At 40.2% G+C, this 27,809-nt stretch overlaps 1 protein-coding gene across 2 annotated transcripts in view; it reads right to left on the bottom strand.

The window, feature by feature from the left end:
• The window catches only part of Vcl (vinculin), an 88,857-nt gene that overhangs the window by 28,927 nt on the left and 32,121 nt on the right, over nucleotides 1-27,809 (bottom strand). For both annotated transcript variants that reach the window (XM_038309589.2, XM_038309588.2), the window contains exons 3-9: nucleotides 18,578-18,728; nucleotides 17,958-18,066; nucleotides 16,849-16,971; nucleotides 15,314-15,474; nucleotides 7,218-7,308; nucleotides 5,977-6,124; nucleotides 754-907 (exon numbers count right to left, since the gene is read on the bottom strand). In XM_038309589.2, the coding sequence (XP_038165517.1) occupies nucleotides 754-907; nucleotides 5,977-6,124; nucleotides 7,218-7,308; nucleotides 15,314-15,474; nucleotides 16,849-16,971; nucleotides 17,958-18,066; nucleotides 18,578-18,728 (937 nt within the window). The remainder of the gene's footprint in view (nucleotides 1-753; nucleotides 908-5,976; nucleotides 6,125-7,217; nucleotides 7,309-15,313; nucleotides 15,475-16,848; nucleotides 16,972-17,957; nucleotides 18,067-18,577; nucleotides 18,729-27,809) is intronic.

Here is a 27,809-nt window from a genome sequence, read left to right as displayed (position 1 = left end):
AACCTAGCCAAACACTCCTACCACTGAGCCACATTACCAGCCATGTTGATTTCCATTACAATAATCCTCAGGGGCTGGTTAAGAAGATGGGCTGGGTTCAATTCACAGCACCTACCTGTCTATAACTCCAAATCTGACACCCTCATAAAGACATACAGGCAGGCAAAACACCAATGCAAATAAGATAAAAATAAATTATTTTTAAAATAAATAAAGTAATTCTCAGGCTCGAATTTTAGCTCAATTATACAGTGCTTAAGTAACTTGCACAAAGCCCTGTGTTTGACAACCAACTGAAAGAAAAAAGATAACAAAAACAAAAAAGAATAAAATATCTCCATAAGCCTTTTCCCATCTTTAAATGAATCATCCTTTTTTCCAGTGTTCAAGCATTTGTGTTTGTAAAACGCTTGAAAGGTGTTTTACATAGAGTAGAGCCCTAAATCTGAACACCACGATGACCTAATACAGTAGAGAATTCTAAGACAGGAAATGGTTTCGAGATCTAGGATTCTGTCACTCAGAGATTTTTTTAACTAGCTGAAGTACTGAAAATTAAGATCTTTAATTCAAACTGTAGCCAAACATGAGTCTACACCTATGATGGTGCAGGTGTTACCCTGGAAACTACTGGGAATCGGTCTTCAGTGAGGAGCACCACTACCTGCCCACAGCAGACGAGGGCAGAGGGCAGCGTAGTAAGAGATACGGGACTCTCGTCTCCAGCGCGTCCCTGCTGAGAATGGTCCTCACCTGGGCAGCGTCAATCTTCTTGGCAATGCTCTGCTTTGCGTTTGTCATGGCTTCCAGCTTTCGAGCTGCATTTTCCACTTTCGCAGTGAGCACGTCGAGACCCTGAGACACCTGCTGAGCCTTCTGCATGGCCACTGGCGAGGCTCCTTGTCCTCTACTCAAAATGACAGATACATCATTATATCCTCTCAGATACTTAACAAATACATGTCATTTTTATTAACGTGTGTGTCTTTCTCAATTTCCCCAGAAAACTGAACCAAGAAAAAACATCCAACCACCTACTTTCTCTTTTGCTTTCAAAAACATGTTTTTATTCTGTTTGTTGTTTGAAACCAGGTCTTATGTAACTATAGCTAGCTTTGAACACCTCATCTTCCAGGTTCTTCTTCCCAAGTTATAAGCATGTGATATCATGTCCAGCTCACATTAATTTTAGGGAATTATTTAATGACTTGAAAGCCAGGTTAGCAAAATTTGATAATTATTCTTGACTACATAACCAAACATAAATTGCAGCAGGAAAATTTGCTGGAGATCTTACTGTTACAGAGGGATTTGTTACTATAGGATTGTGTGTGCTTTAGAAATGAATAGCCCATTAATTTGTTTTGTTTATAGGGAATCATACATTAAAATTATCTCAGAATAACTTCAATTATTATTTCAACAAAATATATATACATATACATATTATGTGTGTGTGTATATATATGTTTTTTGAGACAGGGTTTCTCTGTAGCTTTGGAGCCTGTCCTGGAACTAGCTCTTGTAGACCAGGCTGGCCTCAAACTCACAAAGATCCACCTGCCTCTGCCTCCCGAGTGCTGGGATTAAAGGCATGTGCCACCACCACCCAGCTCAATAAGTATATTCTAACAAATTATTTAAGCATGAGAGAATATACCACAGTGAAACCAATTAGATCTGTTTCTCTAAATCCTGACTTTGTGACCCCTGTGGGATTTTTGTTCTAATGTTTAACATTCTTGGGCTTTAGAATTGGGGGGGGGGGGGTTATTTGTTTGTTTTTGAGATGGGTGCTGCCTATTTGGAACTCGCTGTTTGGACCACGCTGGCCTCAAATTCTCAAATATTTACCTGTCTGTGCTTCCCAAGGACTGAGAGTGTGTCACCATACCTGGAAGCTTCTCTTTTTTATTTATAAAATTAACATTACATAAAATGAATGTAACAATACAGTATTTGCCCTGTTTATTTAACAGAGTACTTTACCTATCAAAATAACATACTTTGACAGGAAACACACAATTAGTTCAGCGATAGACAGCATAATGGTTTGATCAACCAGCACTGAGAAGGGTTGAGGTATGGCTCACTGTTGTTGATGGGGAACTTCAGCCTATCACATTCCGTTTAGGGTGTGTCCCTCTGGGGCCACAGAAAAACAGATAAAACATCCAGGTGCGCTTGCCTCTCCCCTTTTGTTCCCTGCGCTCCTGGATCGCTGAAACCCTGATTTTGTAAGTTTTCCTTTCTTCCGTTTATTAAAACTGAGTATTTTATATTAAGCTAGTCTGGTTAATTCTAACTACAGATCGACCACGCCCCTTCAAGTTGTAGGCAGCCTGCCTGAATTTGCGAGATCCTGAGTTTAATTCCAAGCTCAGGGATGAGGGAGAGAGGGATGTTGCAGAAAGAAAAAGAAAAATATATATAGCTGAAAACACTTTGAGAACACACGTTTATGAACTATTAATGTAAATAAGCTATCACCACTAATACAATGAACCTAACAATCTTTTTTGTGGGGAGGGAGTGGTTCAAGACAGGGTTTCTCTGTATAGCTGTGGCTGTCCTGAAATTCTTTGTAGACCAGGCTGGACTCAAAACTCACAGAGATAGACCTGCCTCTGCCTCCTGAGAGATGGGATTAAAGGGGTACACCGCACCACCTGGCTGATAGCTTTCATTTTTGAGGGTATCAGGTGGACAGACTTTAGAAGCAGGTCTGATGTGGGGATTTCTGAGACATGGCAAGCAAGAAGTGTGCACTGTGACATATCTCCTGACTTCTCTCTTTCTCTTCATTTTCTCTTATGTGCTTTGGTGTTTTCCTGCATGTATGTCTAGGTGAGGGTGTCAGATCCCCTGGAAACTGGAGTTACAGACAGCTGTGAGCTGCCATGTGGGTGCTGGGAATTAAACCTGGGTCCTCTGGAAGAGTAGTGACTACTCTTAATTGCTGAGCCATCTCTCCAGCCCCCAGTGATAATATCAATGTGTACCTTCCATTACTAAGTAAGGAGTTAGTACTGAGGAACAAAACAGCACTGTTTCCTGAAGTCTTTGGAGAAGTGGTATATTTCCTTCTCTCAGAAATGGTATTCTACTACTGCAAAAACATGATGGGACTGGGTAGAGACCAGCCCCTCAACAGAGTTTCTAGGCCACAAAGCAAGGCTTGCCATCTTTTTACAAACTCGGATTATTTTAATCCATTTAGGCTAATAAAGCCAATCATCAGTGTGACAATTTTATCATCTTAAGGAATAACATGATTCATCCCAATCTGAGCTTCTAACTTTAGGAAAAACCCCAAAACAACCTTGCCTCCTTAACAATAAAATGAATCTATTTCCTATCTTCCCCCCCCCCAAAAAAAAATTGTTTTCAGCCTGGTCTACAAGAGCTAGTTCCAGAACAGGCTCCAAAGCTACACAGAGAAACCCTGTCTCGAAAAACAAAAAACAAAACAAAACAAAAAATTCTTTTTTGAGACGGCATTTATTCTTACTTGGTGTATATGGGTGTTTTGTCTGCATGTGACTGTGCACCATGTGTGCAGTACCTGCACTGAATCCTCTGGAACTAGAGCTACAGATAGTTATAAGGTGTGGTGCTAGGAACTGAACCCGGGTCCTCTGGAAGAGCAGCCAGTGCTCTTACCCATGGAACCATCTCTCTAGCCCATATCGAGCTTTTTCTGTGTGTATGTGTACACGTGCGTGTTTGTGTCCAGGTGTATATGCCAGTGTATGGTGTTGTCAGCTGTTATCTGCTTTGTTTATGACACAGGGTCTCTCACCGGTCTAGAACTTGCTGATTAAGCTAGGCTGCTTGGACAGTGAGCCCCAGGAATGTGCCTTTCTCTGCCTCACTGGCTGTGGAATTATACAGCCAGAGTGCTATGAGGTCTGACTTTTTACACAGCTTCTAAGGAGCTTCACACTTGCTAGGCAAACACTTTACTGACTGAACAATCTGTTCAACCCCTTTGCCCTCTTTTTAAAAACCCTTCTACACTAACACTGAAGGTAACGAGCCCCAGAACTGTGGTGCCAGGAGCATACATAAGCTTTATCTCATACTTGAGACCTTCCCACATCTGACAAGAAAATGAAAGACTGAGGAAATACTACCCATGGTTTCTTTTATTTCATTCAAATATAGTAATTAGTTAGGAGGAATATTTCTGATATATGGATTTAACTGTAAAAAGGTAAGAATATATATGGGCCAAATTCAAACTAAAAAGCTTTGAGTTCTACACAGATAAAATATATTCTTAAAACCTAGAAACCTGAATATCAATGAAGAAAGTGTCGGTATGCCTCAGCATCAAAATGATAAAGCAGTTGGGTGCATGTAAGAAAAAACAACGGGAAGAGATGGTTTTCTAGTCTTTTAATATGAGAGGGCCATATGATCTCTGGTCCAGCATTTTCTCTTGACAGATTAGTAGACTCTCCCATACAATCATCTCATTCTTTTCTTATATTCACAACTATGTTTTTGAGAATTCAAAATGAAAATTGCCTGCCACACTGTGAAAGGGCTACAGACCAAAGAGCCAGCAATGAAAAATTAGAAGAGCCAAGAAACTTGTCAAACTGCACTGGCATTTTTCCAAAGGGGAACAAAACTTCTTTTCTCCTTTCTGCAAAGTTCTTGCCATGCTTCTGACAAAGAAGGCTGCTTCTCAACAGGAAACAGGTTCAGTGAGAGCCATGAGACCACATATAAGGTGTTCCCTCCCCCTTCAAATGCACCTCTGAAGGCCCAGGGGCTTCTGTATCTACAATGCCACAAAAAGAATGCCTACTATGTGCAGGTATCTGCACTGTTTTAGGTGGAAAGGAACAGTTTCATAAGAATAAAACTTTTGTGTTGATCCAAAAGAAGTGCTTCTACAGTCTACAGTTGGATGTGAGTACTTTGGACCAAGTAGAATGGTATGGAACATGTGGAGGTTTGTTTCCGTGCTGTTGTCTACGATATGCCGTGAACCCTAATGAGCAAGAAGTTTAGGACATTCTCAAAGCAAAATTAAACTTCATCTACACTAGATTTAAACACAATTTAATCCTCTCAATGTCCATAATATATTCATCAACTGCATAAATTATTATTTTTTTAAAATCTACATTTCCCTGAGTTTTTTCAATAGCAAACTAAGTGTACTTATTTGGGGGTAGAGGTATTCTAAAATCAAAGACTTGTGAAGAATAAAAGGAAGGTTATAAAACAAATTACAAGAGTCTGTGAGATGGCTCAGAGAATATAGGTGTATATATACAAAAATAATAAAATATTAACAATTTTTTAATTTTTATATTTAATTTTTATTTTTTATCGTGCTATATATTTTTATCTGCTCCCCTTCCTTCCTCCCCTCTCCCCGTCAACTCTCTCCCATGGTCCCCATGCTCCCAGTTTACACAGGAGATCTTGTCTTTTTCTACTTCGCATGTACATTAGATCCATGTATGTCTTAGGGTTAAAATAAATTTTAACACAAAATGAAAAAACATTATCTCATGTAGCTCAGGGTGACCTTCAATTCAATAGGTAGCTGAGGATGACAGTGATCCTCCTGCCACTACCGAGTTCTAGGATTCATGGTTTTCATTTCTCGCCTGGTTGATGGGTTCACGCATACTAAGCAAGCAGTCTACCAAGTGAGATGAACTGCCAGTCCTGTTGTTACTCTTTGATGTTTCTTTCTACCATCCATCTTTTATAAAAGATAACTAACTTGGTCAGATTTCAACTCTGCCCCTTATTCTTCATAAAAACTCTAGCTAAAAACTTTTAAAAAAATCAATTACAAAATAAGCTTTAACTTTTAGTCTTTACTAGTTTACAGTTCTATTTTCAGCAAAAGACAATTCAGAAAAATTGGCATGGACTTGTATCCTGAATGACCGCATTAGGAGTGAGTTGTTCACTACTCGTCTGAGCAAAGCAGAGGAACCTTACCTGGCTCGGAGGTCAGCCACCTGGTCAGTCATCTGTCCTAGCATTTTACAGGTTCCTAGGATCTCCCTGCGTTCCTTGCCTGCACAAAGTTCTCCAACTTTTCCAGCTTCGTCTAAGATCTGCCTGATGGCCTGCTCACCAGCGTCCCCTAGAATAGTAAGACATTCAGTATCTACATTGTAGGCACATCAGTTATTCAGAAAGGTCACTTTACAAGTCATTTCATTCATGAAGGAATGGATGACTTAAATAGACAAGGGATAGAAAGCCTCCCAAACATGATGTGAGGTTTAACCACAGGCCCTGCTGGAAAAGGGATTGGGCACGATATCTGCTCAGAGATGTGAAGTGGCCTGACATAAGAATGAGGCCAACGAGAAAAGAATCTAGTCATTTCACAGTGCTTGGCACCTCCAACTTCCATTAGGTTTTTTCCATTTGTTCAAACAATCTAAAGTGGAATAAAGATTAAATTAGAAAAGCCAAGCTCAATAACCTACTTGGGTTTTGTCTTTATATAGTCAACTTCATTCTACCATTCTTATAGGCATCACTATACAATCTGCTTAACTAATTACTTTGCTAACATAAATGGTAGTCTGCCCAACCTGAACTAGCAGAAAAGAGCTTTTATTCACAATAATTACTTTTGATTGAGGGGATGGGTGAACCAACAATCTTTCTAAGAATGGCAACTTAGCTTTGTTTATTGTTTCATGACAAGAGGTGATAAAGCCTGTACCTTCATCCCTTAAGACCTAGAAATGTTTCATGCTGTGGGACAATGGTTTTACCCTGTAAAGATTTGTTTCTTGTATTTGTTTAATAAAATGCTGATTGGCCAGTAGCCAGGCAGGAAGTAGAGGTGGGACAATCAGAACAGAGAATTCTGGTAAGAGGAAAGATGCAAATGAGACTGCCTTGCTGAAAAAGGTACCAAGCCACGTGGCTAACACAGACAAGAATTATGGGCTAATATAAGTTATAAAAGTTAATAAGAAGACTGAGCTAATAGGCCAACCAATTTATGGTTAAAATAGACCTCTGTGTGTTTCTCTGGGACTGAACGGCTGTGGGACCAAGTGGGACAAAAACTCCTGTCAACAGTTTCAGTTACTGGGAATTCTGGTGGGATGTTACAACTACCTCAGAATGCTGAGACTATACAAGGGTTCATTCCTTTAATTCATTTGCTTGTATTTTAGCTGTTTACTGTTCAGAAAAGAAGAACTGCAGGTTACCTGGGGAGGCACTGGGGTCACGGAGCCAACCTTTGGCTTGATTGAGTTTGGAATCTATAGACGCCAGCGCTCTCTTCATAGCTTCAGTGTCCTTTAGAAGAGAAACCCCGGTTATTTTGTCTGTTTTATATCTTCTCTCAGTTTTTACAAGAGGGAGTTACAGCACTAACGCACAACAGCTAAGGCGGTCCTGTAACAGCCTTAAAATAATCTCAAAACACCACAATTCCTGTGTCTGTCAAAATGCAACATCTTGCATGCAAATCTCCAGTTAATTCTATCCTGCCTCCTGTGTCTCCATTGCTAAAACTGCAAAAACTTAAAAAAAACTGCATAAAGTCAAGAAATGTCTAATGTCTTCTGCACAACAAAGCCCCGGGCCTCATGCTTCATTATCAGCCTTTCAGTAGCCAATAGCCATCAGCTGAAGCCTTGCCAGAGTCCTCCCTGCTGTAGGCAGCCCCAGTAGTAAGTGGTGCCACAAAGCACACTTCTTTTACTTCTTGTTTTGAAATGCATTGCGCACGCACACACATACAGGATGATGCTTCATTATATACAATTAATTGTTAAAAACTTGGAATTACTTGTTAAAAAAAATAAATAGAAGATGTTAATGTAACCATTTTGTTTTGGTTCTCAGAATAAACCACTAAAAGTCCTCCATGAAGAAAGCACACTGCTGGTCCCTGCTATCACTTCCTCCCACCCTTCGATCCTTGCCATCCCGAATACATGGATCTCAATGCATTGCTCATAACCAGGATTCATGACAATAAGCATAAAGCTAACATAGACTCTCCAGGATATATATAGGTAGGAGACAACCAATAAAGAGAATTTGAGAGGGGTCTCATTGTGTAGTTCTGGCTGTCCAGAACTTGCCATGTCGACCAGGCTGGCCTTGAACTCACAGAAATTTCACAATTAAAAGAATATGCCACCACTCCCATTTTAATCAATTTTTAATGCATAACAATGCAAAAAAACAATATAACAAACATCTATGTGCCAATCTTTAGAATTGGCAGTGTGATATACTGTCTCTCTGTCTCTGTCTCCCCACCCACTGTCTGTCCCTGTCTGTCTCTCAGGTATAACTGTGTAATGCTTCCCTGGAACTCATTATGTATATACCAGACTGGCATCGCAATGATTTGCCTGCCTCTGTTACTGCCTCACAAATTCTTGGATTAAAGGTGTGTGCTACTACAACTGGCCCTAGGCTGTCCATCTCTTAAGTCTGCATTTAGCATCTTAAAAAACAGTCTCTCTCCTTTTTGCACTAGAGGATTGACTCTCAGAGAGTCAACCCATCAAAGCATGTTAACCTCTAAAATTCTAGGCAATGCCCCATCCCCGAGCCTTCTTCAATTTCCAATGCTACAGTGTCGTACCATCAAACTTCCACAAGGAGGCACCAAGCACATCCTGATTTCCAATTCAAAGAGTCACCACTAACACAAACAACAAGCACTATTCGCAGGTTTAAAATCAGCAGCAGGTGGACTATAGCATTTCCAAAATACCTACTTAGAAGATAGACTCTCCACTTTAGTATTCCTTTCTCTCCCATCTAGAAAGAGGAAAAGCTCTCTCATTCTAACTGTATGCTCAGCCACAGCAACAAACAGGTGAACTAAGCTACGGGGATGGGTAGGGGTGTAAAAAGTTACCAAGTTACATGGAATTATGATAGCTACCAATACAAGGCAGCATCATGACGATCTGGTCCAAAGTCCATTTATAGTAAAAGAGGAGAGTAGTATCTTTAGGTAAGTTGCTAATGATGTTTAAATCTTTCTTTTCTCCCCTTTGTTGTACGTTAATTTTTACAGCAAAGCTTGCCTCCAGCAGAACACAAAGCTGAATTTCAAATAAGAAAGGCCCAAATGTCTATCTTTTTAAGACTCTTGGGTAATTTCTAACCTCAAGGAACTAACTGGACAATTTTTAGCATTTAACATAAGTTATAAGATTTAATAAACTGTCTAGGTATAGATATGTTTATAATAACATAAGCTTTCTTTCAGGAAATATGTGTATATCTTGGAAAAGAGGACTGTGTCGATATGAAATTTAAAAGACTGTTAATAAACATTTCTGTAATACTTTCTATTTGTTTTTGTTTTTGAGACAGGGTTTCTTTGTGTAGCTCTAGCTGTCCTAGAATTCGCTGAGTAGACCAGGCTGGCCTTGAACTCACAGAGATCCACCTGCCTCTGCCTCTTGAGTGATGGGATCAAAAGGCGTGCGCCACCACCACCCCACAGTTATACTTTTATTCTGGTGAGAAAACCAACAGGCATTTATCTACATTTCAAAATCTAAATTCTAAAGAAAATGACATACTTTCAAATGTCAGACATATTTTAGCACTAATTTATCAGTAAAAGCTACTGATTAGGAAGGCAATTTTGATTTCCTGCACGGTAGATTGTTTTTGCCATTTTTTTTCCTTCAATTACTTCACTGAATCTCAGGTTTAAATGTAGTTTTACAAACTAAGAAAAAAGGAATCACTCTTAGAATATGATCCTAAGTCTGCTGATTCCAACCTCTTATTTTATATTACACAGAACTCGGTTTGGCCACTAAATAAATAAATAAAAAGCCGGGCAGTGGTGGCACATGTCTTTAATCCCAGCACTCAAGAGGCAGAGGCAGGTGGATCTCTATGAGTTTGAGGCCAGCCGGGTCTACAAGAGCTAGTTCCAGGACAGGCTCCAAAGATACAGAGAAACCCTGTTTCAAAAAAAAAAGATCTCGGTTTGGTTTTGTTTGTTTTGTTATTGTTGTTTTGCTTTTTGTTTTTCCTAAAGAGTTGCCAAATATGCCGTAAACCTTCTGCAGCAGTCAGCAGATCTCCACCTTGTCAGTATGAGCTCCAGTCACTACCGCTCACAGGAGAAGCTCCAGAATCGAGCTCACAATGGGCACTAACATCAATGACTGCTTTCATCTCCTAATATCCCAAAGTGGTTTGAAGTACAATGGGAAATGAGCTTGCTCTATGCAGCATCTGCAAAGATCGCTCCTTTTTCTCAAATCAGCTCGCATGGGCCCTTCACTACGAAGACAGGATATGATTCCCAGGAAGAGAGCAATTTTCTTCTGAGTAGATCTGACAACACCAGGAAATTAAAATCAGCAGATGCTCATTTTCCTTGCCCTGAACCGATGGTAAACATGGGATAAAGCTGCAATCTTTTGTTATTCTGTAATATGTGCAGGATTAGTGCCCTGTGGAGACCAGAAGAGGGCATCAGATCCACTTGCACTGGAACCACAGACAGCTGTGAGCTGCCATGTGGGGTGCTGGGAATTAAACCTGGGACCTCTGGAAGAGCAGTCAGTGCTCTTACCTCTGAGCCATCGCTCCAGTCCTAAAGCTGCATTTTTAAAACTGAGAATTTCAGTTAGTTTCTAGATTGGTTTTTGTTGTTGTAGTAGTTTTATTTATTATTTTTGTGTATGTGTGTGGGTAAGAGTGTGCCATAGCATATGTGTAAAGGTCAGAGGTCAGTTTACTGGAGTCAGTTCTCTCTGACACTGTGGGTTCCAGGGATCAAACTCAGATCATCAGACAAGGTCACGGGTGCCTTTACCCTCAGAGTCATCTCTCTATCCCTCTGGTTTTTAAAGAAAGTGATTTAGACAGTCATAAAGGTTTATATCACTTAAAAAAACCTCCTTAAATTCTTTTTGGAGCAGAGCAGCTAATAATCCTATATATTTTTATCTCTAAGGAATCTCAGATGTATTTTAAAGGATAGTATTTATGATAAAATCAACAGAATCCTGTCATGAGTAACATACGTGCACTAGCAGCAGACATGATGTGAACGGACTCCCTAGCATTATGACTAGAAGCCAGTTTGAAGATATATGTATATGTATGGATGTGGATATATAACTTTAAACATGGAAAATATTGCCTGGCCTTCTTTCTTTTTTCTTCTGAAAACACTCATTTCCCCATTCCACTTTCTTCTGCTCACATTCTATAAGCACCATTCCAATGTTCTGAATAAAGATAGTTCAGGAAAGAACAGACTGACCTATGAGAAAGTTGCCTTGTCCTAAGTCTTTAGATAGCTACCTTCTCTCACCTGGGTATCTCCCCTGTGAAAAAGCTTCACAATTCTAAGCACCTAAGCCCACTGTGAGCACACTCACAGATGGGCCAGCTAAAGATAACCTAGATCAGACAGGAAAACACCAACTAGTTTAGCATTTGAGGATTTCCTCCTTGAGCAGTAAACAAAACACCATAAATGCCTCAGTTAAAGTATTTAGCCAAACTCCTATAGAAATTTCTTACTCTAATGACAGCTAAAACAAAACTTGAGAACACTCAAAAAGAAATGTTTTATGCTTATGTGTAACCTGATCTTTTTTAAATAATCAAAATTAAATTCAACCCTTAAATCCCAAGGGTCTGAAGTGAGGGTGTTACAGGATAGCACAATCTAACCAGTGTTACCTTCTGTGGTAAGAAATAAAGTAATCTTATGTGGAAGACATCCTAGTTAGTCACTGCTGTCCATCACCAGCCTGAACCCCAGCAGGACACTCACCACCATAACCAACTGGGAACCACAGCATCTAATGACTCAACGTGAAACGCTACCTCTGTAAGGCTCAAAAAATCTTAGCAATGAAATGATTTTACTTTTCTCTCAAGTCCCAACATATATCAAGATACAAATAATATAAATAATTTTTAAAACATTAAGTATAGAATTCTAAATTTGCAGAGTAGAATAAGAATTGTGTTTAACTCAAATTCCTTTGAGTCATAATGTTGTTCCAGAAAAAAAAATTCTGGTTTCACTTTAATTATCACTGTTAAGATGACTGTTGAGTCAAGGGGTAATTTTTACTTTCAATAGAAATGAGGTGTTTAAAGTTACTCTTAAATGTGTGAATTTGCAAGTTGAATGTAAGTATAACAGGTATGCTATTCAACTATGCATTGCCTTGTCAAACTCTGAACTTATTCAGATGTATTTTTACCAAGAATTTGTTCCACTTACTTTCTTCCCCCACTTTCCTAGAGGAACCTTCACTTTCCAGAAGAACACTGCACCAGTGGGGAAGCATGAAACAAGTATGGGAAGACAAAGTTAATTCCTTCTGAGGAGGGACGAGAGGTGGTGAAAGACACTATGCATTTAACAGAATGGGAACCTAGTCACAACAGACAGACCCCAGATCTGGTGATGCTCTGCTTACAGCTCAGGAAAGAAAGATTCCAAATCTTATTTTTAAAAAAAAAAAAAAAAAAAAAGCCAATATCCTAATTACCACTGTCCATTTTCAGGGTAAAATAAATTTCTTTTTCTAAATATTCTTATAACTGCTGAAGAGTTACACACAGGATCACATCCAGGTAGAGCAGGAAGGTGGCAGGCTGTCAGCGACTTGTCATGTGCATCTTTCTATCCTTTTGTGATTTCTGAACCAAGTAAGTGCATGGCAAAAGTGGGTAGACAAAGAAGTTCTTCCTGTTCATTCTAATGTTGTGGATTTAAGCTTCATCTGGCTGAACAAACTCCACTCATTCTCACCCTTGATGAAGTTAGTTTTGTGCCATCCTAATTAGCCAGCTTTCTCCAGAGCAACATGAATGTGAGACAGCTACAAGATAAGGTAAGGACCAGGCCAATTACCCTTGTCCACCCTGCCTAAGTCCATAATCCTAGTGCTGAAAACTCACTAAACTCATTTGGGTCTTCCCTTTTTGGGGGGGTGGGGAGGGGGAGTTTCGAGACAGGGTGTCTCTATAGCTTTGGATCCTGTCCTGGAACTCACTTTGTAGACCAGGCTAGCCTCGAACTTACAGAGATCTGCCTGTCTATGCCTCCCGAGTGCTGGGATTAAAGGCATGCGCCACCACAGCCCAGCTTGCTCGCTTGTTTTTTTTAATAAGCATTTGTTGATGGTAGTTTCACAAAATAAACTCAGTAAAATGTATTCACTAAATGGTAGGTTAGTTTTCCCTAAAACTAGAGAAATATTATGATTAAATGTCTGTTCTTCCTTAGTAGTTTCTCCTCCTCTAGAAGCAAAGGGAAGAGTTTATTCAGTTAGGGAAACATGAAGTCATTGACTTACAGCTGATTCACAGCCTAGGCAACAGAACATGCAGAAAGTCACCAACTCAAGGGAAGAAAAAAATTAAAAAACATTTCAGATGGGGGCTGGAGAGATGGCTCAGTGGTTAAGAGCACTGGCTGCTCTTCCAGAGGACCTGGGTTCAATTCCCAGCACCCACATGGCAGCTAACAACTGTCTGTAACTCCAGTTCTAGGGCACCTGACACCTTCATACCAGTGCACATAAAATGAATTTAAATAAACTATTAAAAAAATTAAAAATCACTATTATTTACTTCTTGTCCTCTTTGACTTTGATAGTGCAACCAGGACAGCTCTCTTTAGTGTACTCACTTTAATTACAGGTAAAACCTCAACAATACAACTCCAAAAGCAAAATGTCAAGGCAAGGAATGGCTAGGTGAGGCACCTAGACAGCATCACCTCCAGTATTCCTTCGCAAGAGCTCGGCTGGTAATGTGCCCTTCAAATGAGGTAAGTGGGGAAGAATAGGCAAAAAATGTTCTTAAGGGTCCAGCTCAAAGGGTACAAAAGCACCTTACAAATACAGAAAGCCTGATACCCCATAGCAATCTTGTCTGTTTTGTGCCTCCCACTCAAAAATACCAATTCCAAAAAGAGCCAAAGTCAGTCTGTCCAGCACAGGCCAGAATTCCACATTAAATCATGTCCTGACACATATCCGAGCACAGTGCTACACACCGGCACACAAAATAAGACACGGCACACAGCACAAGAAAACCTCACAGACATGCGTTTTCTCTTTTTAAGCGGGGAAGAAAAACTAAAGGGTAAAAGAAAGCTTACCTTCTAAGCTCGAGAAAAAGAATAAAACAAACAAGAGAACAACAACAAAAAAAAAGATGCACAAAGAAGTCATTGAGAAGTGAAAGTTATCAAGCAAAAGCAAAATTAAATCAAGTATCAGAGGCTTAAGATGATTTTATCATGAAAAACTTAAAATACAATTTTAGAAACAGTTAAAGAACATACTATCAATGAGGAAACACCTCTGTAAATAAAGTTACAGCTAAAAGTAAACTAATTGATTATGCATAGCTAAATTAGCTTTCTGAGCGGCAGGAGGGAGGACTGATGATGTCTGGCCACAAATGTGATCTTACCTTATATGTGGTCCTGGAGGAGAAACACTCTAATGAATACCCAACAGAAGTCAAATCATAGAGTCACTTAGTCTGTTAACAACCTTGATGACAGAATTTGGGTCATACATGGGAAAGGTAGGCCCTGGAGATGGGGAACCCCCCCACACACACACCTCCATCCTGGGATTCTCTAGGGCAAGTCTAAACCAAAATGTATCGGTTTCCCCAGACCCAGAAGCTTTGCCACTAAATAAAGAATAAGTAGACTAGAGTGGCAGTAACTCCAGACAGCTACCAATAGGCTCTAAAAGGAATCCACGTTAATGGACTCCCTTTGGAGTCTAAGGGGAGTTTCTACAGAAAGCAAAGGGATCTGTAAACTAGCCAGCAATATGAAGACTAATATTTTTAATTAACAGAATGATCAAGCAACACATCTAAAAAGCCTGAGAGCTTACTCTGTATGTTCCTCTTAATCAAAGGTTGGCTAAGGACTAGTCTTCCATAACATACATAATTATAGGCATATTCTCTGTCTTTCTTAAGTCACCTGGCAACAATCACACCTCTAAAAAGCAATGATCCCACCCAGGGAAGTATGATACCCCAAGTCCTCTACCAGCCCAACCAATGAGAAACGAGCCTTTCACCAAGTCATCCTATATACCCATACAGTCCTCCTTGGAACAAAGGAAATGTATAAAGGTGACAAGTAGCCCATAAAACAAACGAACAACTGTTTCCATAATACCTGTGTATTCTTAGGTATACACAGTTACAATATAAAACCTGAGGCAGAGGGCAATCAAAATCTCCCAGGAGTGCAGAATTTGAGGTTTTCTTATTACTTCTTCTCCAGTAGACTTACCTTGCTGGCCCAGGCATCTTCATCCCAAGAAGTGAGCTGTAGCACACGAATCATCTCATTAATTTCAGCACTCATCTTCTCGACAGTGAAATTTCGATTTTTCAAAGCTTCTTCTATTCCTTGGTTTTTTGAGTTTTTGGTTGTAACAAAAATCTTCATAGCTATAAAGAGGAACAAAAAATCAGAATTTGATCTTTTAAAAAATGATGGACACAAAGAAACCCTATCTCAAAAAAACAAAAATGTTGTGGTCACAGGTAGAAAGTAGAGGTCAGTTATCTTCCTCCATCTGTGTGGGTCCACGGCGTCTCTTCAGCCTGACATTTATCTTACTGCTTAGTAATATTCACAGATAATGTTTTAGACTTCAGATATGTATTTTGGTCTTCTAATGTCTAAAACAGATTATATAAACAAAGACTGCAAACCTGTTGATCAAGTTCCAGTATCAGCGACTTTAACTGTAAAGTAAATTCAGGGTGTAAAGAAAGCATCACCATGTCATTAGGGAATTAATTTAACACACACACACACTGATGATCTACAATCAAAAAGTAATTAGTACCTTTTTTAAATCATTAATAGCCTGATACCACCATGGCCTCTAGTCGCTGCAAAATCTCCTGAGACAGAATAAAAAACACCAACAAAACTGTGAGTAGCCTACTGCCCTAAAACCATGGTAGGCCCAAAGCAGTTCTCTCAATGTGTACATCAGTCACTTCTCTTTCTTCCTTCCTTTCTTCCTTTCTTTCCATTTTTCTTTCTTTCCTTCTTTCTTTCTTTCTTGTCTTTAAGATTTTTTTTTTAATAGGGCATGGAGGCAAACATCCTGAATATCAGCATTCAGGAGGCAGAGACAAGCAGATATCTGTGAATTCAAGGCTAGCCTGGTCTACATAGTGAGTTCCAAGATATCTAGGGCTACATAAGAGAGAAACCCTGTGTGTGTGTGTGTGTGTGTGTGTGTATCCGCAAAGAAAGTTTAATTAAAAAACAATTAAAAGAGAATTTTCATTTATATGTATCTATATGTGATTGTATGCCAAGTGTGTACAGATGTCCACAGAGACTGGAAGAGGGCATTGGAGCCTGGGACTGAGGTACTGGAGGGTGACAATGACAGACTTCATAGAAACGTAAATACAGCTGTCTTCTGAGAATTAGTGAGGGAGCCCACCACCTGTCTACGACACAAGCATAAACAATGAGGAACCGGCACACACTGTCTACGACACAAGCATAAACAATGAGGAACCGGCACACACTGTCTACGACACAAGCATAAACAATGAGGAACCGGCACACACTGTCACTTAGTAAGTGCAATTTCCTTGTGGCAGTTAAGAAAGAAGAAAGCAAAAGAACATTCAAAATGACGACTCCAGGGTTCTTAGCCTTTGCCTGCTGCCACGTCACATTAGCGTTCATTCCGATCTCATCCTTACCCTGTGTAAGGGTATGCACCAACGCAGCAAAGGCAACGGCCGCCTCAGTTAGAGCACCCAGCTCCCTCACCCTGTCATCAGGAGTACCTGAGATGAGAACGGGAAGCAGCTCTTTGACAGTGTTCATCGAATTCACCAGCATCACTCGGTGTTCCTGGTGAGTCAGTTCCTGCTGTCTCTCGTCAATCATTTTCGCCATCTTAGTCATCCCTGGAACACAAAGAAGAAATTATGCAGGATGAGTGGTGAAATGGACCAGAATCCGGGCTTTTCAGCCCAAATCTATTGTGACTTACTTCAAAACGCCAAACTTACTATCTTCCTATTTAAAGACAGACATTGTAACAATACTAGCATTTTATGCAATGTTAAACTTTTCAGTGAAGGTAATTTGTTAAAGAAAAATCCTATATGTATGCATACAGGTTTCAGACTGTATATCTGGCTACTGTGCTGTGCTATGCAGGAACCTCAGAAAGAATTCTAACAGTGAGTTGGAGTGGATTCGGGTATGTTTTGGTTTTTGTTCATTCATTTTGTATACTGGAAGAATATATGTGTCCCATGGTGCAATAAACATCAAGCTAAATGCCTAATGTGCCTTTCCATTAATCTTATTCGTAATTTATGGACTCTTGAGGTCATGTTGTAGCTATAAGATCAAATGCTGGCATCTGGATATTTTGAATATTCAATGTTCAGATGGCTAAATAATCATTTCAAATGAGATTCAACCACAACAGCTCTTCTCTCCTCTGAGGTCTGATTACACCTTTACAGCCTTAGGCTAAGGCATAAATCCATAAAAGCAGGCAGCTAATTAGCAAGCTAAGAAGTCATGAAGAACTACAGGCCAGCTGGCTGAGAGCAAGGAACGCTGTGGAATGGGGTGGCCAGGACTGAGGATGGCCTTCGGCATCACAGTACCAGAAAAGCATTTCCGACATTCCCCTTCAGCACTCACAAATCTGGCTGAATGTTTCTGACAGGGCTGGGACTTGTAGAAAGCAGGTAAGAGACCTGAGGGACAGCAACAAACCCTCAGCAGAAAGCCACTGTCAGCTCTGGCTCTGTGCACAGAGAAGCCCAACGCAGCATCTCCCATTTTCTGTAAGTAAGAGAAGAGCAGCCTTTCCTTTTGAATCAAAACAATCAATTCATAAAGATTTTAATAGAAAACAATGGTTTTGGCTCACCTGGCCCAAGATTCTTTGTGTAAGTGACCAAATCTTCCATAGTCTCCACTACCTCTGCCACTGTAAGATACTCCAAAATTCCTTTGCAAACTCTAATGATTTTACGAACCTGAAAATATATTTAAGGGCTCAGTCAAATTAGTGATCAGTACATAGAAAATGGCATTAGACATATGTAGGTTTTTAATATTTTAGCATTCTAAAAAATCATCCAGGGATTCCATTATTATCTTTTTTGTTTTTTAAGATTTCTTTCTGTAGTCCTGGCTACCCTGAAACTAGCTTTATAAACCAGATTGGCCTTGAACTCACAGAGATTCACCTGCCTCCGCCTCTGGAGCATTGTCCCACCTCCATTATTATCCTTAAAATTAGGAGCTGGAGAGATGACTCAGTGGTCAAGAACATGTGATGCTCTCCTAGAGGACCCCAGTTCGGTTCTTGGCACCCATGTCAGGTGGCTTACAACTTCCTATAACTCCAGCCCTAGGGGTATGATACACTCTTCTGATTTCCATGGACACCCATAAACACATAATACACACACACACATAAAATTAAATAAATCTAAAACTAAGCTTTTGTCTAAGAGATGTCTCTGTGGGACTCAGATTACCTACCTCGGCCTCATCAAAGGTGAGAAGTAGGTCTGACGTGCCAGACAGGATTCCCCTAGACCCATCAATGAGGTAATCCCGCGCAGGAACTGAGTATGGGTCAGCCTGAAGCATCTGAGCTGCCTGAACAAGCTTGGTGCAAGCATTCTCAACCCTGGAGGAAGAAAATAAACTAACTCCTTAACAAAAGTAAACATATGCAAATACAAAAAAATGTATACATGTGAATTTACCTTTTTTTCTAAATGGCAAATAGCCAAGGCCAATTTGTAACAGGACATGGACTTTCAAATTTTAAAATTTGCAGCTAATGTCAGCACGTGTGTTCATTCACTCAATGCACTAGGCTTGTGAATAAATTGTACTTTGATATTTCTTGGCAACAAAAACTAAGAGCACATTTTTCTGGCAGCTTTATGTAGCTACATCTCTGTAACTCCTTTGTTGAAATTTTTTTTTTGTTTATTACTCCTCCCCATCCCACACAACAGACATTACATAAAGAACTAAAAAACACTGTGGTACTGTAAGAGTTAACATCTGGAAATAAAGCTCCAAAGTATTATGTAGTGATTTTTCTTCTTTCCTTTTCTTTTTTGTGACAGGGTATCTATCACTACGTGGCCCCAGTTAGCCTGGAACTCACTATGTAGACCAGATTCACCTTAAACTCAAAGATCCATATGCCTTTGCCTTCGAGGGCTAAGTTTTAAAGCTTGTGACATGTCCAGAGTATAATGATTCTTAATAATCAGACGATGCAAAGAAATAGGAAACAAGAACAAAATGATGCACAGCTTTTTACTCATCTTGCTAGTGGATTTACCATTTCAGTAGACCCACTGTTTTCTCTGAGTAACTTAAAGAGATAAGGAACAAAATATTTAAAAATAAAGTAATTTTCCAATATTACACATTCTCATTTGAAAAATTGAAAATATCATATGCAAAAAAAACCCTACTCATAGCATTGTTTTGTGGATCAAATGAAATACAAAAATTTCCACATGTATAAGCAGCATTACATTGTTAATAGGAAGAATTAAACTAAAAAGAGGATTTCAGCTATATAAAAGAAGTGGGCTATGAAAGATATACCATACCTTTACTACCATAATTCAAAAACCAAACTTTCCTAAACGAAGACAAAAACACTGCTACCATAAGGCCACGCCAGCAAGAAACAAAGACCTGCATGTCTGCTGCATGTCTGCTGCATGTCTGCTGCATGTCTGCTGCATGTCTGCTGCATGTCTGCACACCTCAGTCCCCACCCACACATCCACTCTCATCCCCGACTTTTATATTCTTTTCTTTGAGACAGGATCTCACTATGTACTTCAGGCTAGCCTTGAACTCACTGTGTATCCCTGGTTGGTTTTGAACATGTGCTCCTCCAGGCTGCATCTTCCATGTAGTACTGGGATTACAAGCACACACCACCATACCTGATCTGATGTAGCTGTTTTAGTATCAACAAGTATGGAGCTGAAGAGATGGCTCAGCAGTTAAGAGCACTTGCTACTCTTGAAAACAACCCAGGTTTAGTTCCCAGCACCCACACAGGTAGCTTACAACTGCCTAGAATTCCCCTCCAAGGGATTCCACACCCTTTTCTGACCTCCATGGACACCAGGCACACACATGGCACACATACACACAGGCAATTCAAATAAATTAATCTGCTGGGCAGCGATGGGGAACACTTTTAATCCCGGAATTTGGGAGGCAGAGGCAGGTGGATCTCTGAGTTCAAGGACAGTCTGATCTACAGAGTGAGTTTCAGGAGCTGCATAGAAAACTGTCTCAAGAAACCAAAATTAAATGAATAAATCTAAAGAATTTTTTTGTTGTTTTTTTCAAGACAGGGTTTCTCTGTGTGATATGGGAGGGTCTTCTGTTTGAGTTGATTTCATTGGTTAATACAGAAACTGCCTGGCTCATTTGATTGGACAGCCCTTAGGTGGGCGGAGTAGACAGAACAGGAAGAAGGAAGTGAGGTAGATGGCTCAGTCAGATGCCACACCTCTCCTAAGTGAGATAAATCGCCACGTCTCACCTCTCTGGGGCAGACTGCCATGCCTCTCCTCAGGGAGAGAGATGCGATGAAGCCAGCCGCCAGGTCAGACATGCTGAATCTTTCCCGGTAAGACACCGCTCATGGTGTTACATACATTATTAGATATGGGTTAGTCAAGATGTGAGTAAGAAGCTGAAAATAATGGGCCAGGCAGTATTTAAAAGAATACAGTTTCCGTGTAATTATTTCAGGTTTTAAGCTAGCCGGCGGCCAGGAGCAGGGCAGCGGGAACGCAGCCCACAGCCCCTCACTACATCTGTGTAACATTCCTGGCTGTCCTGGAACTCGCTTTGTAGACCAGGGTTGCCTTGAACTCACTGAGATCCACCTGCCTCTACCTCCCAAGTGCTGGGATTAAAGGTGAGCACCACCACAACCCAGTAATCTAAAAATAACTTTAAAGATACATAAAGAACCACTTTATTCTTTTATACAGCTACATAATAATTCTCAATTTATTAGCCTACTACAGTGAACTGCCTTGGAAACTCATTGTTCTACCCTGTACAGCTGTATCGTCAGATGCTCAAAGGTACTGATGCTGTCATTTTAATACATTGCCATCGTGCCATTTACAGAAGTTAAATGAACTAACAGTTCCACCACAATGGATGAGAGAATATTTACAATGCTAGCAATAAACAAATAAATGTAAAAGATAAAACTAAAAATAAATTAATTAAAACTTTAATATAAAAAAAAGAAAAACTACACTAAGGAAAACACAGTGAAGTTGCTTCAAATCCATAATAATAACACTTTCTAAAAGAAACCAGCCAAAAGCCGGGCGGTGGTGGCGCACACCTTTAATCCCAGCACTCGGGAGGCAGAGGCAGGCGGATCTCTGTGAGTTCGAGGCCAGCCTGGTCTACAAGAGCTAGTTCCAGGACAGGCTCTAAAGCTGCAAAGAAACCCTGTCTCGAAAAACCAAAAAAAGAAAAAAAGAAAAGAAAAGAAACCAGCCAAAGAAAAATAGCGTTTTTACATTCAGAAGAATAACATGGACTTCTCTCTGAAAACAATGTAAGCCAGAAGACAAAGGAGCAGTATCTTAGAACTACTAAAACCCAAGGCAGAGAGGTCCTTAAAACACTGGCCTAACATGCATGAAAGCCTGCATGCAATTCCTAGCACTACCAAGAACAATTGTGGGAATTGTGGATCCAATAGCTATATCCAATGAACATGTACTTGGAAGTCAAAGGTAGCATGCCTGAGACATGCAAAAGCAGCAGCAGCAGATGTACCAGAACAAAGCTAGGGAAGCCCTGGGGTAAGAAGGAAATGGCCCCAGATGAAATCTGATTAGAACTCAGATAATGTGAGCACACAGGTAAATACAGTGTTTAGTTTTTTTTAACCATCTGTAATAGGTAACTGAGAAAAGAAGTAACTTCAAATCATAAAGGTTAAGCCTGAAAGCCAGGAGTGGGAATACACATTCAAAACCTCAGCACTAGGGAAGCTGAGGTAGAAAGGTCTTGAATTTGAGATCAGCCTTGCTGGACCCAGTCTGGCCCACCAGACCGGCAATAAGGACTGGCTCTGTCAAGGAATATAAAAGTGAAATTTGCACCAAAATACATTTAAGATGCATATAAATATATAATATACATGTATGTAGTATATAATATGGCAGAAAATGCACACTTTCTAACTTAATTAAATTTATAACTTTAAATTGTTTGTCTGCTTGCTTGATTAATTTTGGTTTTTCAAGACAGGGTCTCTCCGTATAGCCATGGCTGTTCAGGAACTAGCTCAGTAGACAAGGCTGGCCTTGAACCCACAGAGATCTGCCTGCCTCTGTCTCCTAAGTGCTGGGATTAAAGGTGTATGCCACCACTGCCTGGCAACAACTTTAAACTTTTTAAATGAGGAGCTGTGGAGATGACTCAGCTAAGTTCCTGCCACTCAAGCATGCACGAGGATGTAAGATAAGATCCCTATAACCCATGCACGAGGACGTAGTTCAGATCCCTATAACCCATGCATGAGGACGTAATTCAGATCTCAATAACCCACGCACGAGGACGTAAATTCAGATCCCTATAAACCACGTAAAGGCCAGGCACGGTGCTTTATGTAGCTAACCCCAGGAACCTAACAGAATCAGTGAGCTCCAGGCTTAAGGAGAGAGAGAGAGAGGGAGGGAGAGAGGGAGAGAGGGGGAGAGGGGGAGAGAGGGGGGAAGAAAAGAAGAAAAGAAAAAGTTTGCTGGATTGCTGGATGTGGTAGCACACAACTTTAATTCATCATACTTGGCAAGTCCCAGACCAGCCAGCCAGAGCTAAATACTAAAGATCCTGCTCAAAATTAATTAATTTAGGTGGATGGACTGGTGAGATGGCTGAGTGGGAAAAATCCCTTAATGCCAAACTATGACCCACTCGGTAAAGGAGAACCACCCTCCAAAGCTGTCCTCTGATCTCCACGTGTGTGCCATGGCACTCATTCTCACACTCAACAATAAATGAAATGCATTCATTTTAGATAAATATTTAGATAAAGTGAAATAAAACTCAATACATTGAAGAGAATGGTTTCAGAAGTACTTAGGAATAGCCAATCATTCATTGAAGACCATTAGCTCAGGACTGTTTACATGGCCCTTTCCTCTACCCAAGTACTTGTCTTCCTTCTCTTGTATTTGATTTGACACACCACCACCTCCATCACCACTACCACCACCACCATCACCACCCCAGTCTTGTGTTCAGTTTTAAATGTCTCTTCTTTCGGGTAATTGTCAATTGCATTCCAAATCTACAGGTGTCTTATGTTCCCATCAAATTTACCAGACTTTCTCAGTTTTCTCTCATAATACTGTGAATTCTGCATGGCAAAATAAAAACCTCATAGAGTATAAACACCTGACAAATAATAAATGCTTAGTGATTATTTGATGAATAAGAAAGCATAATGGTCATTTGAGCCAAGGAAATCATTAACTACATATTTGCTTTGCATTGAGAGAGTTTTACTATGTAGTCCACACTAGCCCTGAACCTGTTGTAGCCAAGGCTGGCCCTGAACTCATGATTCTGTAGTCTTAACCTCCCCTTTGATGGGACTACAGACATGCATCACCATGCCTAATAAGAAATAATTAGCTGGGCAGTGGTGGCGCTTGCCTTTAATCTCAGCACTTGGGAGGCAGGGGCAGGGTGATTTCAGTGAGTTCGTGGCACGCCTGACCTACAAAGCAAGTTCCAGGACAGTCAGGGCTGTTACACAGAGAAGCCCTGTCAAAGAAAGAAAGAAAGAAAAGTAGGGAGAGAGGGAGGGAGGGAGGGAGGAAGGGAGGGAGGGGAGGGGAGGGGAGGGGAGGGGAGAAAAAGGAAAGGAAAAAGGAAAGGAAAGGAAAGGAAAGGAAAGGAAAGGAAAGGAAAGGAAAGGAAAGGAAAGGAAAGGAAAAATTTTAAAAAGAAAAGAACAAAATCATTAATGGTCCCAAACTTGATTTTACTTTCAGGGAACTTGATCCTTGATGAAATTATAGAAAATAAAATCAAGCATCATAGAATGCAATTCCTGAGCTACATCTATTTAGAGATCCAGTTACTGGATATGATTTTCAAATCTGAAAAAGAATTTTTAAAAGCTAGGAATAGCTTCTGGAGAGAAAACCTGGCAGGATGGGAAAATGTAATGAAAAAGGGTTGCCGAGAATCAAATTGGTTCTCCACTAATGGTTCTCTTCTGTGGTAAAATGACAGGCAAACTAGACACTGCACCATTTTTCTTATTGCAGTAAGATATTTAGTCAGTACATTAAAATTTAATGGCATTCATAAAAGCCAAACAAATCCCACTGTGATTGCCAGTAACCAGACACACGAGGAGCCCGTCATGTCAGCGGAAATGTGATTTTATTTAAGCACTGTGTCTGCCTGATCTCTTAAAATGATCTTCTGCTTTGAAATAGAAACCTAAATTCTAGGTTTCTGACTAGAAATAGGATCAGTTTCCCAAATAATCTTAAATCCTGACTATATCCTAGTAATATTCATTTAGATAATTTAATCAGCGAGTACAAATTGAAGCTTCTCTGCTTTGGCCTTCAGCCTCAAGGACCAGCGTTTGTGATTTAGATCAAAGGGACCAAGGCAGTTCCATGGAATTCTTAGCATACTCACTTGTGACTAAATCCATCCTTCCAAGAATATCACCTCATGTAAAATAATGTAAAAGAAGGTTCCAAGTTTCTTAGTTCTTGGTGATTTTAATTATCACTAATTGAGATGTTTAAGCTTAAACTGTTTGTTTTGCTTTATCTTTTTCCCAATGCGTGCTTGGTATTAAACACGAAAGCTATGCATGCTACCCATCAATACTATCCGTTGAGACGCTTCTCTTCACGGTAGCTCTGAGTTGGTTTTCAAGCAGATCTCTCTCTTGAACTTGCAGTCCTCCCCATCCTTGGCCCCCAGAGGGCTGGGATTACAGGCCTGTGGCACAAGACCTGACTTCAAACTTTATTTTAAAACAACAGAAATAGACTCACTCATGTGTAGCATTCCAATAATAGCTAATATGCTTTGCATCCTGGAGTTGCCGTTTAAAAGGTCAAGGATCCCCAGCCGTTAGTCATCTAGAAACCTGAGTGAAGGCCACAGTCACAGGAGCAGTTTTTAGAAGGGAGCAGGGAACACAGAGTACAAAAAGAGACGTTCTTTAATGTAGTTCAAGTAGCAAGTGCACAGCCAACTCACCCTATCATATGCTCCTTATCATACGATAATGCTAAGACATGATATTCCAACCCTGTGCTCTAACTGCAAGGTCTTACAGCCTTCATCCATAAAATCCATAAAGAACTCCTTTCCCTGTCCCAAATCTTACAGTATGGTACAATACAAAGCAGCTTTCTCATTTTTAAGATTTATTTTAATTATGTATATATGTTCATGTGGGTACATATGGGGTCAAATCCCCTGAACAGGAGCTGTGGGTGATCTTGCACTGTCTGACATGGCACCGAAACTGACTAGGGTGCTCTGGAAGAGTCTCCAGCCCCTTCTCATTCTTGGCATGGCCAAGCTGCATGTGGACACCCAAAATGAAAATTTTGTCAATTAGAACACAATAAAGCTAAAAGGTAAGGTTGTTGGCTTTTTTATTATTATTATTCATTTATAAGTATGGGTCTGGGCATCAGTCTAGGACCTCCGAGGAACTAGGCATGAGCCACGACCTCTGTGGGTCTGGGCATGAATCTGGGACCTCCGAGGGAGTAGGCAGGAACCAGAGATCTCTGCGGGTCCAGGCATGAGTCTGGGACCTCAGAGGGAGTAGGCCTGAGCCAGGACCTCTATGGGTCTGGGCATTGGCTGAGACATCAAAGGAAATAGGCAGGAACCAGAAACCTCTGAGGGACTGAGTGTGAGTCTGGGACCTCTGAGGAAGTAAGCCTGAGCCAGGTCCTCTGCGGGTCTCGGCACACGCGAGCCTGGGAACTCCGAGAGAGTAAACCAGAGACTGAGTCCTTTACAGGGCCAACCCCAAGCCAGGGACCTCTGCAGGAACGGATCCAGACCAGGGACATTTATAGAAACAGCTCAGCAAACTCCAAGGGAGTGGAGCAAAGGCCAGGAGCACTGAGTAACCTCCAGGCACACAGAGTGACCAAATGGGTAATTAGAACCGTGGCACTAACTGTACCAAGAGGAACAACCATCTGAGCCTCGGATTCACGGGCACCTTGAAGATTAATCAACAGAATAACAGAAAGCCCCAACCACACCTATTAGAGGGAAAGATAAGTAGAAAAGGTAAGAACACACGCAACACCACAAAGAGCAACACGACACCAGTAAAACCTAAAGACCCTACAACAGCAAGACTTGAACAACCAAATATAGATGAAGCAAAAGAAAATGACCTAAAAAAATAACGCCAAAAGAATGTTTGAAACTCGTAAAGACAAAATGAGAAATTCTCTCAAAGAAATGGAGGAAAAGAAAAACAAAAAATTGGAAGACATCAGCAAATCCCTTAAAGAAAACCAAGAAAAAGCAATCAAAAATATGAAACTATTCAAGACTTGAAAACTGAGAGTCAATAAAGAAAACACAAGCCGAGGGAATTATAGAAACAGAAATCATGAAAAACCAATCAGGAACTACAAACGTAAGCATGAACAGCAGAATACAAGAGATGGAAGAGAGAATCTCAAGTGCTGAAGATACAATAGAGGAAACAGACTCATCAGTTAAAGAAAACATTAAATCTAACAAAAACTTAACACAAAATAGCCAGAAAATACAGGACACCGTGAAAAGGCCAAACCTAAGAATAATAGGGATAGAAGAAGAAGAAATTCAACTAAAATGCACAGAAAATATATTTAACAAAATCATAGAAGAAAACTTTCCCAACCTAAACAAAGATATGCCCATGAAGATACAAGAAGCTTACAGAACACCAAATAGAGTGGATAAAAAAAAAAGTTCCCTCGCCACATAATAATCAAAACACCAGACATACAGAATAAAGAAAGAATATTAAGAGCTGCAAAGGAAAAAAGCCAAGTAACATATAAAGGCAGACCTATCAGAATTACACTGGACTTCTCACTGGTGACAATGAAAGCCAGAAGGTCATGGTCAAGCATTATGCAGACATTAAGAGTGGGTCACACTGCGTCTGGAAGGTCAGACAGTACTCCTGGTACATACCTGCAATCTCAGGATCAGGATTTTAGGCTAGCTTCAGCTATATAACCAGCTCAAAGTTACCTTAGTCCACATGAAAATCCTCCTCAAAAGTGAGAGCTTATTTTAAATGGGCATAATCTTAACTTTAGTATTCTCAGAATTCCGTGATAATTTATGTATACACATCCCAGTAAGTATATGTGAGCTTCTGGGTCCTCTGAGTTCTTTTCAAGCTTTTGATTATACTGTAGACAATGGAAACACAAATAACACATGCCTAAGGCTTTATTTCCTCATTTCTCAATCACAAATATAAAGTAAACCAAAGATTTCACCCATGTTCACCTAGTTAGAACTTGTCTACAAATTTAAAAAAAAAAAAAAAACGCTCTGTTTATTATTGAGAAGACTCAAAATTACGTTTAAGGAAGTCAGTTCAAAACAGCAGTGTGCGGATGCGTTTAATACAGCAAGTCCAAAGGGGCGCTGTTTCAAT

This window comes from Arvicola amphibius, chromosome 13 (genome assembly GCF_903992535.2).
Source record: "Arvicola amphibius chromosome 13, mArvAmp1.2, whole genome shotgun sequence".
In the NCBI taxonomy this organism is placed as follows: domain Eukaryota; kingdom Metazoa; phylum Chordata; class Mammalia; order Rodentia; family Cricetidae; genus Arvicola; species Arvicola amphibius.
The sequence above is the reverse complement of the archived record's forward strand: the minus strand, read 5'-3'. Positions and strand labels throughout refer to the sequence as shown.